Here is a 10,013-nt window from a genome sequence, read left to right as displayed (position 1 = left end):
GCCTCGCCCCCAGGCCGAGGCGGCGGCCCAGCCGGCTGGCGCTGGCGGCTCCGTCCTGGGACTGGCATGCAGGCCCAAGGCGCCGGCACCATCTTGGCGGCGGGTGGGGAAGGCCGTAGGGGGAGACTCCGCGGGGAGGCGGCCGGGGCGGCATCCGGCGGCCCCACTGCCCCCCCTAAACAGCACAAACACACTATTCCCCCCTCCCCCCCCCCTCCTGCGGCGGCCTCTGCCAAGGACACGTGTCACTGCCGGCCGCCGCCATGGCCCGCGGCCCCACCGGCACCGGCACGGACGAGTGGGGCGGGGGCGACGGGGCACGCACCACGTGCGGCAGCAGTGGGCCTAGGCGGGCGCGGAGGCAGGAGCACGTGCGCCGCGGCGGCGGAGCGCACACCGACCGGCACGTGGGGGCACGGAGCCGACTAGCGCCGCGCTGGACCACCGGGGCGGCAGAGCCGGGCCGGGCCCAGCCCATCGGGTAGCGGAACTGAAGCAGGGCAAGGGAGGGTGCCGGCGACGGGGCGGCGCCCACGTGGTGGTGGCGGCGCGACGGGACCCGGCGGCGCGAAGTCTGGAAAATGGGGGGGGGACGTGAGGCGGCCCGCGGCCCGGTACCGGTACCCCCCTCCCCATCCCTCCACCCGCCCCCCCGCGGCGCGCGCCCGCCCCGCCCCCGCCCGTTACCTTCAGTCTCCTTCAGCGCGCGCGGCCCGACGCAGCCGCAGCGCAGCGCAGCACGACCATTTCCGGAGCCGCGCCGCGCGCAGGGGCGGGGCCGGGCCGAGCCGCCGCCGCCGCGGGGGGAGGGGCGCGCGGGGGGCGGGGCGCCGCGCCTGAGGCCGCTGTGGGCAACCGTCCCGCGGCACGTGACGCCGGCGCCGCGCCCCGGCCGCCGCTGTCACGTGCAGAGAGGCAGGGCTCTGCGGGGAACGCCCCCGCCCCGCGCGATGGCCACGCCCAAGGCTCTAGTACTACCCGTGCCGCAGCACGTGCAGCGCCGCCGCAACTGGCTCGCACGCGAGACCTGCACGCTCCCGTGACCCAGCATCACCCCGACCTGCACCCACCCAAGACACAGCAACTACCCAACCCACCACCCACGTGGGACCCAGCATCTACCCACCCTGCACCCACACGAGATCTGCATCCACCCCCAGATCCAGCATCTCCCCGACCTGTAACCACCCATGACCTGGCACCCCCAGCAACCAGCACCCATGTGGGGCACAGCATTACCCTGACCCACACCCACCCAGTATCTATCCAGCATCACCACACACACAGCCCCATCTGGGGACCAGCACCCATCCAGGACCTGTATTCATTACCACCTGCTTCCACTCAGGGCTCACACCTCTCTGGCATCACTTACCTAGGATCCACCCAGAACCTCACACCAATGCAGGACATGGTCCCTGCCCAGCACCCCACAAGACTTTGCTCATACCCTGCACCCATCCCACCCTCAACACAGCACCCCCCAAGTAAGCACAAGACCCTGCACCCACCCAGCCATAGCATCCCACACCCATTCAGACCCAGCCACCCCCCTAAGGCAGGGCAGGATGCAGACAGTGCCAGTTCTGGGAACAGGACAGGAGTTTTCCTCTTTCTTAAAAATACTTTTCCCCCCCTAGGCCCCTACCCCAAGACCACATTTAACCTGATGCCAGCTCTGGAGCAGCACCAAATGCCAGCAGAGCTTTGTGCACCTACAAGAGGGGCAGCTGAAGCTTGGGAGCCCCACCCAAGACCCACATGGTGCCAGTGCTGCAGGGAGAGGAACTGCATGGCTCAGGACAGGGAAGGGTGGGAACCAGACCCACGGGGTACCAGGTAGACCTGTGGCACCCCAGGACTCTCTGTTCACCCCATTTCTCAGGGTCTGCCCTGTGCCCAGCCAGGCCCCAGCAGCAAGCACCCTTGAGCGGATCAGAGCACAGCCGCCAGCACCAACACAAGGAGGGTACAGCATCACTAGAGTCTCTGCATACTTTATTTCCTTGACTCTCAGTAACAAAACCAATAAACTAAGCTTTTTTTCCCTCCCTCCCAAACCCCCCAGGCCCCTCTTCAGCTCAAACATCATAGTTGGGGTTCTTGCGGAGGATCACAAATCCCTCGAGGATGGGCGTCACTGGCACATGTTCTTCTGTGGCCAGCTCTGCCCGTTCTCCATGTGCCAGCAGCACTGGTGTTGTGTGAGTCTGGAAACCAGTGATGGTTTTGGGCTTGCCCGCCTGGCCCACCACATCCACAGCCTACAAGACAGGAGAAACATAAATGCCGGGGACACACAGGGACACTAAAGCAGCTCAGGCCCAGCTCTGGTTGCCCCTTACCTGTCCCACCCGAACTGACACAGGCAGAGGTCGCAGCTCCTCATCAAAGGTGACCAGCATGCGGGGCTGCATGGCAGCAACGAGGCCATAGAGAACATAGTGGGACTTGCCTAAGATAACTGGAGGAGAAACAGGAGTAAAGGCATGAGTGGTGCCCATCCCAAGGGGCAGAGGGGTGCCAGAGAGGCGAAACCCACAGCACTCACTGTTGCGCACATCCAAGAAGGACACAAGGACAGTCAGCAGACCGGCCACAGCCACCTGGCTCATGAGCTGGCGATCACTGTGGTAGGGGCAGAGAGTGAGTGTCCCCTTGCCCAGGTGGGTCAGACCCTGGTGTGACAGAGAAAAGGCAAAGACATGAGAGAGCAGTAGGTTAACACCTAGGACCCTCCACCAGCTTTGCCCTGAAAGGAGGGTGGCATCTCTAGGACACCACTCCCCTCCCACATCCAGGGCAGGGACCCCAACCTGCCCTTTCCTTGCCACATGTGCAGCATCATCACCTGGGCTAACCGCACCATGAAGAGGTTGTTGGGGTCCTTGGCATGGTACTGGGCAAGCTGACGCAGCATGGCTGCCAGCCGGGCATTGTTGGTACCTGGAGAAGAGGGGGTGCAGGCAGAGAGTCGGGTACATGGCTCAAGTCTCCCACCTTCCCCTGCATGAGCCCCAGACTGAGCTGCGGCCCAGGCTTACCACTGCCCACCATGCCCATAGCAAAGATGGAGTTGTAGGAGACCTCAGGGTCAGCATCATGGGAGAATTTGCTGAGGGTGTCCAGGATGTTGAGCCGTGGATTGGAGACTGAGATAAGGGCCAAGGCCAGGGGCACAGCACGGCGGAGGGTGGGCTCCCCATACCGCAGCTGCACAGAAGAGAAGTGGCTGTCAGACTCAGCTCACCGAGGACAGCAAGGTCTACAGAGGCGTGAAGCAAGACCCAGTCTCTATTCCCAGGTCCCTCCCCAGCTCTGTACTGTCACCGTGTCACTCACCAGGTGGCCAAATGTGCGCAGGGCCATCTCAGCACCAATCTCCTCACCCATGGCAATGAGTGCAATCCCCAGCACTGCTACGCCCTGCAAGGACATGGGCACTCAACACCAGGCAGGGAGCACCCAGCCTAAAGCCCAAGTTCTCACAGACCCTCCACCCACCCTGGGCCCAGGGGTACACAGAGAGGTAGGGTTGTGGCTGGGGGCTCTGATGATCCAGGTCTGATGATCCCCTCAAAGCCAACTCCCACCTCAGGGACATAGGTCCCAACCTGCATTTCCCCACCTGGTGAGCCCCCATGTCAGCTGAGCTCTCTTTCTTCTCTTTCTCTTTCTTGTCCTTTTTGTCCTTGTCCTCCTCTTTCTCCTTGGAGTCAAAGTGCTCACTGCAGATGTGCAGGAGCTGTTGCACCTTCAGGACATTCCCTGAGCCTGGGGGGGGAAAGCAGAGGACCAGGGTCGGCAGGCAGAGGGTTCATGATCTGCTCCTGCCTCCCTCACCTTCATCAGCCCAACTCACCTGCATAGGCACAGATGTCCACCAGTGTGTTGGCAAAGCTGCGGAATGGCTCTGACACCACCTCCAGTGCTGCCAAGATGGCCTCAATTGCCTCTCCCTTCCCTGCCCAGGAAGGTGTGGTAGTTAGAGGATATCAGTGGACGGAGGATCATTTGCACCAGGGGATGTTTAGGCTAGGTATTAGGAAATACTTCTTCACTGAAAGGGTTATTGAACATTGGAATGGTCTGGCCAGGGCAGTGGTGGAGTCACCGTCTCTGGGGGTGTTCAAGCAGCGTGTGGACCTGGTGCTTAGGGACATGATTTAGAGTTGACCCTTCAGTGGTTGAAGGTTGGGACTGGGTGATCTTCAAGGGCTCTTCCAACCAGATACATTCTGTGATTCTGTGACATAGCACTTTGGGACACGGTTTAATGGCCATGGTGGACTTAGGCTGATGGTAGAACTCAGCGATCTTAAAGGTCTTTTCTAACTGAAACAATCCTATGATCTATGGTGTTCCCAGCCCCCTGTGCCCCAAGCCATGAGCTGCTTGGTACTGCCCAGTCCTACCCAAGTGGTTCAAGCCCAGGCCAAGAGGCAGCCACCGGGCATATGTGTCCTTCAGCTCTGTCTCAGACTTTTCCATGATGGTCTGAAGGATGGTTGAGGTGACATCACCATTGCAAGAGCCCACTGATATCATGCCACAGGCCAGGGCAGTCACACCAGCCACCTGATGAAGGAGGGAAGGAGACATGTTGTACACAGGGACCCTGCAGAGTGAGCTGTTTCACAGCTCAGGGCCAAGTGTGCAGAGCGATGGGTGCCCAACCTGAAAGAGCACTGGGCACCCTTGGTCCCTCCTTCGTGCAGAAATTTGGGCTGCTGGGAGACCTGACGCCTTCCCACCCTCCCCATCCACCGCAATTCCACCATGGGAGCACCTCAGACAGGGAAAACAGGGTTTCAGCCTCTTCTAGCACTACACAGCACTGAGCAGGAACACATAGCCTTGCTCTTGAAGACCACACTGGCTGCAGGACAGCTCCTGTATTCCCAGGAGCTGCTGGGGACTGGGTGGGGAAGAAAGAAACCCCAGGTAAACTCTGCCTCACTACCTACCTCCATGCTGGACTTGGAGTCTCCCATCACAGGCAGCAGCAAAGTCAGGACATCCTCACGGTTGGAGCCTGCGTATGCCAGCCCCAGCCTGCAGAGAGTTCAGTGGAGGATAAAGGGGGAAGTGGCACCACCTTACACAGCAAGGGGAGGCTGGGGCCAAACTCTTACCCAAAAATGGCTCCGATCCTCATGGTGTTGCTGTTATGCAGGACATAGTCGGACAGGAGGGCCAGGGCAGGGTCACACTCATTCCTCACTCCTGAGTTGACAATGCCACAGGCCAGGAGGGCCCCTGACTGCAAGGCAGAGGTACCATCAGGTACGGGCCACACCACAGATAAAGCTCCTTACTAGCTAGTGACTAATGTCAATCCACATGTTACATCCACTGCTTGGGATGGGCAAGTTGGCACCAAGTAGTAACAAGTGAGCAATGCCACTCTGGATCCAGTTGAGCAGCCTAAAGCTTGTAGCTCTGTGACAAGACAATCCCCAAAGGTACCTCAGAGTGGTCCCCAGGAGCTCTCTGACTTGCTGTGAGCTGCTCAGAAAGTTGCAACACAAAGCATCTGACCCCTTTCCAGGCAGGAGCTGAGCCATACAGTGGAACAAGGTGAGGTCAAACCATTCCCCAAGCCCAGTGCACACCCAGCCTGCAACAGGGCTGCCCCATGCAGCCACAGAGCCTGCACTGGGATGGCTGCCACCAACCTTAATGTAATCCTCTGAGGAGTACAGGTACTTGTCAATCTGTGTGAGCCCCCCGTCCACGTCCCACAGCAGGATCGTGCCCAGAGAGGCTGCAGCACTCAGCATCCCTGTAGTTCCAGAGAAGAAGAGCCTACATTAGCCCTGAATTATGTGACCTGCCTGAGGTAGGTGGTGGCCAGAGACACAGGGCAGCCCAATGGCAGCTATGCAGAAGGGACTGCTGAAGGACAGGGACAGGACAGCAATCTCAAGCCTAGGGACACCTCCAGCCCCTGCCCAACTGACTCCCTCACCATGGTCCTTGTTCTTGTACAACCATTTATTGCCATCATCAGTCAGCAGCTTGTCCTGTCCAAATGCAGCATTCACAAAGCCGTTCACAAAGGAGGAAGCCAAATTCATCCGGGCTGAGTCCACTTGGGAACCGCTGCCCCCAAATCCTGGGGAATGATTTCAGGGTAAGTCAGGCAGCAAGAGAAGTCCTACCAGCCCTCCGCTGCACAGCCATCCCACATCACAGGGGTACAAGGACCAGTCCCACCATCAGCAGGAAGGAAAAGCCCAAAAGCACAGCAGGGAGCCCAGCCTGCTCCATGCCAGATCAAAGACTGCAGACAGGTCATCTGCCCACCTCAGGACATAGAGCCGCCTGCCCCGTCCCAGAGATGCCTTGCAGCCCCAGAACACCCTGCAGGCGGGGATTACAGAGGATACAACTCAAGCCCTTACGGTTATTTTCCAGGTGCGTTTTGTAAATATCATCCGGTACTTTGGGCTCCATGATGTCCAGCTGCAGAGACAAGGGAGAAGGGGGTTACCACCCAGTCAGCACACCCCAGAGCAGCTGCCCTAAAATAGCAGTCTCTCCAGGAGGAGCCTGTCCAAGCCTGTGGGGATGAAAGATCTGTTCCCAGATCTTGCCACAGGACCCAGCACCCAGGGCATCCTCAGCTGAAGGCAGCTCAGAGCTCTTTTCCCAGCTGAGACACCCACCTCTCTGGCCAAGGCTAGGAAATTGCTGTTGAGCTGGACATTGGACATTATCTCAGTCAGGTCCTCATACTCCTCCACATCCTCATTCAGCTCCAGGAAGACCCCATGGCGACCCAGCATAAAGGCCATCTGCTTCTGGACAACTCTGCACAGAGGGCAGATGTTTCAGAAGCACCCAGAATCCAGTCAAGCCCACCATAAACACATTCACCAAATGGTGAGCAAATCTGCCCTGCTCTAGAAGCACACAAGAGCGACCTGCTCTTGCCCACTCTGACTTCAGGGACACAAGCCTTAGCCCAAACCCAAAGATAACCTCCAGTGGTGGCAGGATCTGACCCAACTCTTCCCAGATGGGGAGCTGTACCCCTTCACTACAGGCAAAGACCCCAGAGGGTGGGGAACGATTCTCTGCTTACACATCTTTGCAGGAAGTGAAGATGTCCTCCACCAGCTCCACATCATTGAGCATCAAAGCCAGGCGCAGGGCTTCAGGGTAGCGGTTGAATTTGCGGAAGATTCCCAGGGCACAGCGCAGGAGAGCAGAGTTCTCAGGCTCCGGGACATAGCTTACACAGCTTTAAGGAGACAGATATGAAGGTGATGACCACCTCTGGGACCAGGACCCCTCCAGTGTCTCACCAGCTGAGCCCACTCACCTGGTCAGGTAGAGGCACACTTTGGAGTAGGCATTGTCATCAATGTACTTCTCCAGCATGTCCATCTGCTCAATCTCCATGAGCAGGTCACAGGCCTCATGCTCTGCATTGTGGGCCATGTTGTAGGGGACAATCTCCTTGACCAGTGTGAGAAGCGTGTCCCTCTGAGCCTTGTCAGCCTCATCAATCTCCTGCCACTCTTTGGCTACCTCCCCTGCCAAGTGCCTGAAGGGACAATGGGAGATCACTGCCACAGAAACCAGCTTCACTCAGCCCCAAGGATGGGGAGCAGCTGCTGACAGTTAGCTGGGACTGTATACTGTTTACAAGGGCTCCACATTCCTGTAAGAAGTTATGGGGAATAAGCCCAGAGAAAGAATAGGGTCACGAGCAAAGATTACAGAGGTCACAGCAGGTCTCTGCAGCTGGCAAATCACTGTGGAGAAAGGATGAGGTGACACATGTGCAGGTGTGACACAAGCAGCTAAGCAGAAGCCTAGCAAGTTAGGACAACTCTCAGACAGACCAGAGCTGAAGCACTCAGGGGAATCCCCCTGAAACCTTGTCCTTCCCCAAGCCCAAGTGCTAGCCAGGCTTACCTGACATATTCATGCCCCCAAGATGCCAGCTCCTCCTGGGAGCCCACCAGCCGATACTTCAGACACTCACGCTCCCCACTCATGGTCATGGCCAAGACAGAAATAATGTCTGCTGCAAAGCGCTGGTGAAAGAATGTGGAGGTCAACACACACCAGGCACGGGGAAGCAGAGGTACCCAGGGACATGACACCCTCCCTGCACCACAAGCCATCATGGGCAGGAAAAACATTGTCCTGGCACATTATAATCCAACAGAGCAAGTCACAGAGGCTGACATTAGACCATGGTGTCTGGATGGCTCTGCAACCACTTCCCCAGCATCACATCTCAACCACGTGGGTTGGTGAGGCAAAGAATCTTTACCTTATTCTCTCCTGGAGCCATGCTCTCATAGATCTCCTTCAGCTTGCCATAATGAGGCCGTAGAAACTTGAGGGGTTTGGGAACAGAGGTCATAGACGTGGTGGAAGAACGGATCTGCCTCCGCAGCTCCTCCAAGGCTGGGCGGTAGAGAGACGTATCTTTCTCCTGCAGAGGCAAGATGCCTGTCACAGGGCAGAGGACTGGTTCCTGTGCCATCACCTCGTCAGCTCCCCTCAAACACTGACAACGCTTTGAGCAGAGCAGCCCCCTTGCTGCTCCCTGGGCTCCCTCCTTCAGCCCAAGCACTGGGGTACAGCAGAGGAAAATGCCACCCACACAGGAGAAAGGCAGAGGTGCCTCAGACACAGGTCAGAGAAGCAGCAAGGATGGAGGACAGAGCACAGCAGACAAAAACGGGTCCCACTCAAGGTGAAACACTCTCCAGTTCTACTGCGTGAGGAACAACCAGAAGTAAGGGATGGATGGACTTAAGTTCAGAGGCTCCACTGCTCTGCTCCTCCACAGTTCCTTGCTGAGAGGTCTAGCACACTTACCCCCAGGCGCTCCACCAGCATCTCCAGCTCATCCTGCAGCTGCTTGTCTTCCTCTGACTGCCAAAATGCACCAGAAAAAGCACACTTAAAGGCAGCCAGCACAGATAACCCCAGCGTGACAGGTGTGGAGGTGTCACCCCAAGCAGTACAGGGACCGGGACACAATGACCCCCCTTCTTCAGGACCTGTACTGTCCCTGTACTGATGGGATTCAATGCCCCTATTACCAGGGATGCCCTCCCCAAAGAAACAGGGGCAAGAAGCACCCATCTTGTTGTCCCTATGGAAAGGGGCATGGTGGAGACCATAGCCTCCTACCCAGAGAAAGTCCCTTTGCAGCCCACCCCATGGGACCCTAAGTACCGATACCACCCCTATGCTGAAAGAGGGGACCCCTTCACAGTCCCCACTGACATACATGCACCTCAATTACATATCGGCTCTCCTCACCCCGTTCCAGCGACATCGCAGCCTGGAGCCCCCTGCCCCTCCGCACACCCCTTCCGCTAGGGCTGGGAGCCTCCAGCTGCGTCATGCAGGCACCGCCGTGATGTCACGGCCTCCCTCTGAAGGAAGCCTCAGAGACGTCAGGCACCTCCCGCCGGAGGGAGCCCCCGATGACGTCACAGGCGCTCCCGAAGAGGTACCGGTCGCCCCCGTGACGTGCGATGACGTCCCGTCCCGTCCCACCGGTGACGCGGGCCCAGCCGGGCCGTGACTCAGCTGCGGCCCGCGGCGCGGCGGCACTTACCAGCTCCTGCTCCTTCTCAGGACCCGTGGACGGCTCCCGGCGGTCCCGGCCCCAAGGTGGCGTGGGCTTCTCGTCGCCACCCGACCCGGGGCCGCCTTGCACTCGGCTCTGCCCGCCACCACCGCCTGCATCCATGGCCCCTCCGCCGCTCGCCCGCCGCTCTGCGCCTGCGCGACACCCACCACCAATCGCCGCCCGGTGCCGCCGTGACGACGACGACGCCGCGCGCCGGGGGGCGGGGCGGGGCGGGGGGCGGGGCAACTCCACGTGTCGCAGCGGCGAGAATCGGCCGCGGGTAGGATTACGGTCCGTCCCGGGGCTCCACCGCTCCTGGAGATCGCTGACACCTGGGCACCCGGAACTCCGTCACCACAGCACAAGGCACCAGTGCCTCCGGAGCCGGGAAAAGGAGCCA

At 59.2% G+C, this 10,013-nt stretch overlaps 1 protein-coding gene across 2 annotated transcripts; it reads right to left on the bottom strand.

Moving 5' to 3' along the window:
- Positions 1–2,053: 2,053 nt before the first annotated feature.
- On the bottom strand, positions 2,054–9,686 carry PSMD2 (proteasome 26S subunit ubiquitin receptor, non-ATPase 2). Of its 2 annotated transcripts, XM_054386262.1 has the most exons (21): positions 9,599–9,686; positions 8,848–8,904; positions 8,294–8,458; positions 7,930–8,051; positions 7,331–7,555; positions 7,091–7,249; positions 6,672–6,816; positions 6,408–6,468; positions 5,972–6,118; positions 5,679–5,785; positions 5,136–5,263; positions 4,968–5,055; positions 4,416–4,578; positions 3,863–3,964; positions 3,629–3,774; positions 3,343–3,426; positions 3,045–3,213; positions 2,852–2,946; positions 2,552–2,678; positions 2,346–2,464; positions 2,054–2,264 (listed from the first exon to the last, which is right to left on the bottom strand). In XM_054386262.1, the coding sequence occupies exons 2-21, from the start codon at positions 8,866–8,868 to the stop codon at positions 2,082–2,084; spliced, it is 2,556 nt and encodes an 851-aa protein (XP_054242237.1). In that variant the 5' UTR covers positions 8,869–8,904; positions 9,599–9,686; the 3' UTR covers positions 2,054–2,081. The 2 variants fall into 2 exon arrangements, with proteins under 2 accessions (XP_054242237.1, XP_054242238.1); XM_054386263.1 differs by lacking the exons at positions 8,848–8,904; positions 9,599–9,686 and having other exon boundaries at positions 8,294–8,702.
- Between the last annotated feature and the right edge of the window lie 327 nt (positions 9,687–10,013).

The sequence above is a fragment of the Indicator indicator genome, chromosome 13, assembly GCF_027791375.1.
Source record: "Indicator indicator isolate 239-I01 chromosome 13, UM_Iind_1.1, whole genome shotgun sequence".
NCBI classification, from domain to species: domain Eukaryota; kingdom Metazoa; phylum Chordata; class Aves; order Piciformes; family Indicatoridae; genus Indicator; species Indicator indicator.
This window is presented reverse-complemented; position numbering and strand designations above follow the sequence as displayed.

What these genes read in the sequence shown, in the direction of transcription:
- PSMD2 (XM_054386263.1), bottom strand. Translation starts at nt 8,509, where the DNA reads ATGGCACAGGAACCAGTCCTCTGCCCTGTGACAGGCATCTTGCCTCTG. An exon ending in GTGTGCCTCTACCTGACCAG is followed by an intron (nt 7,250 to 7,330) that starts GTGAGTGGGCTC and finishes GTCTCCTTAAAG; the next exon opens with CTGTGTAAGCTATGTCCCGG. An exon ending in CCTGGGCTTGAACCACTTGG is followed by an intron (nt 3,965 to 4,415) that starts GTAGGACTGGGC and finishes CTTCCTGGGCAG; the next exon opens with GGAAGGGAGAGGCAATTGAG.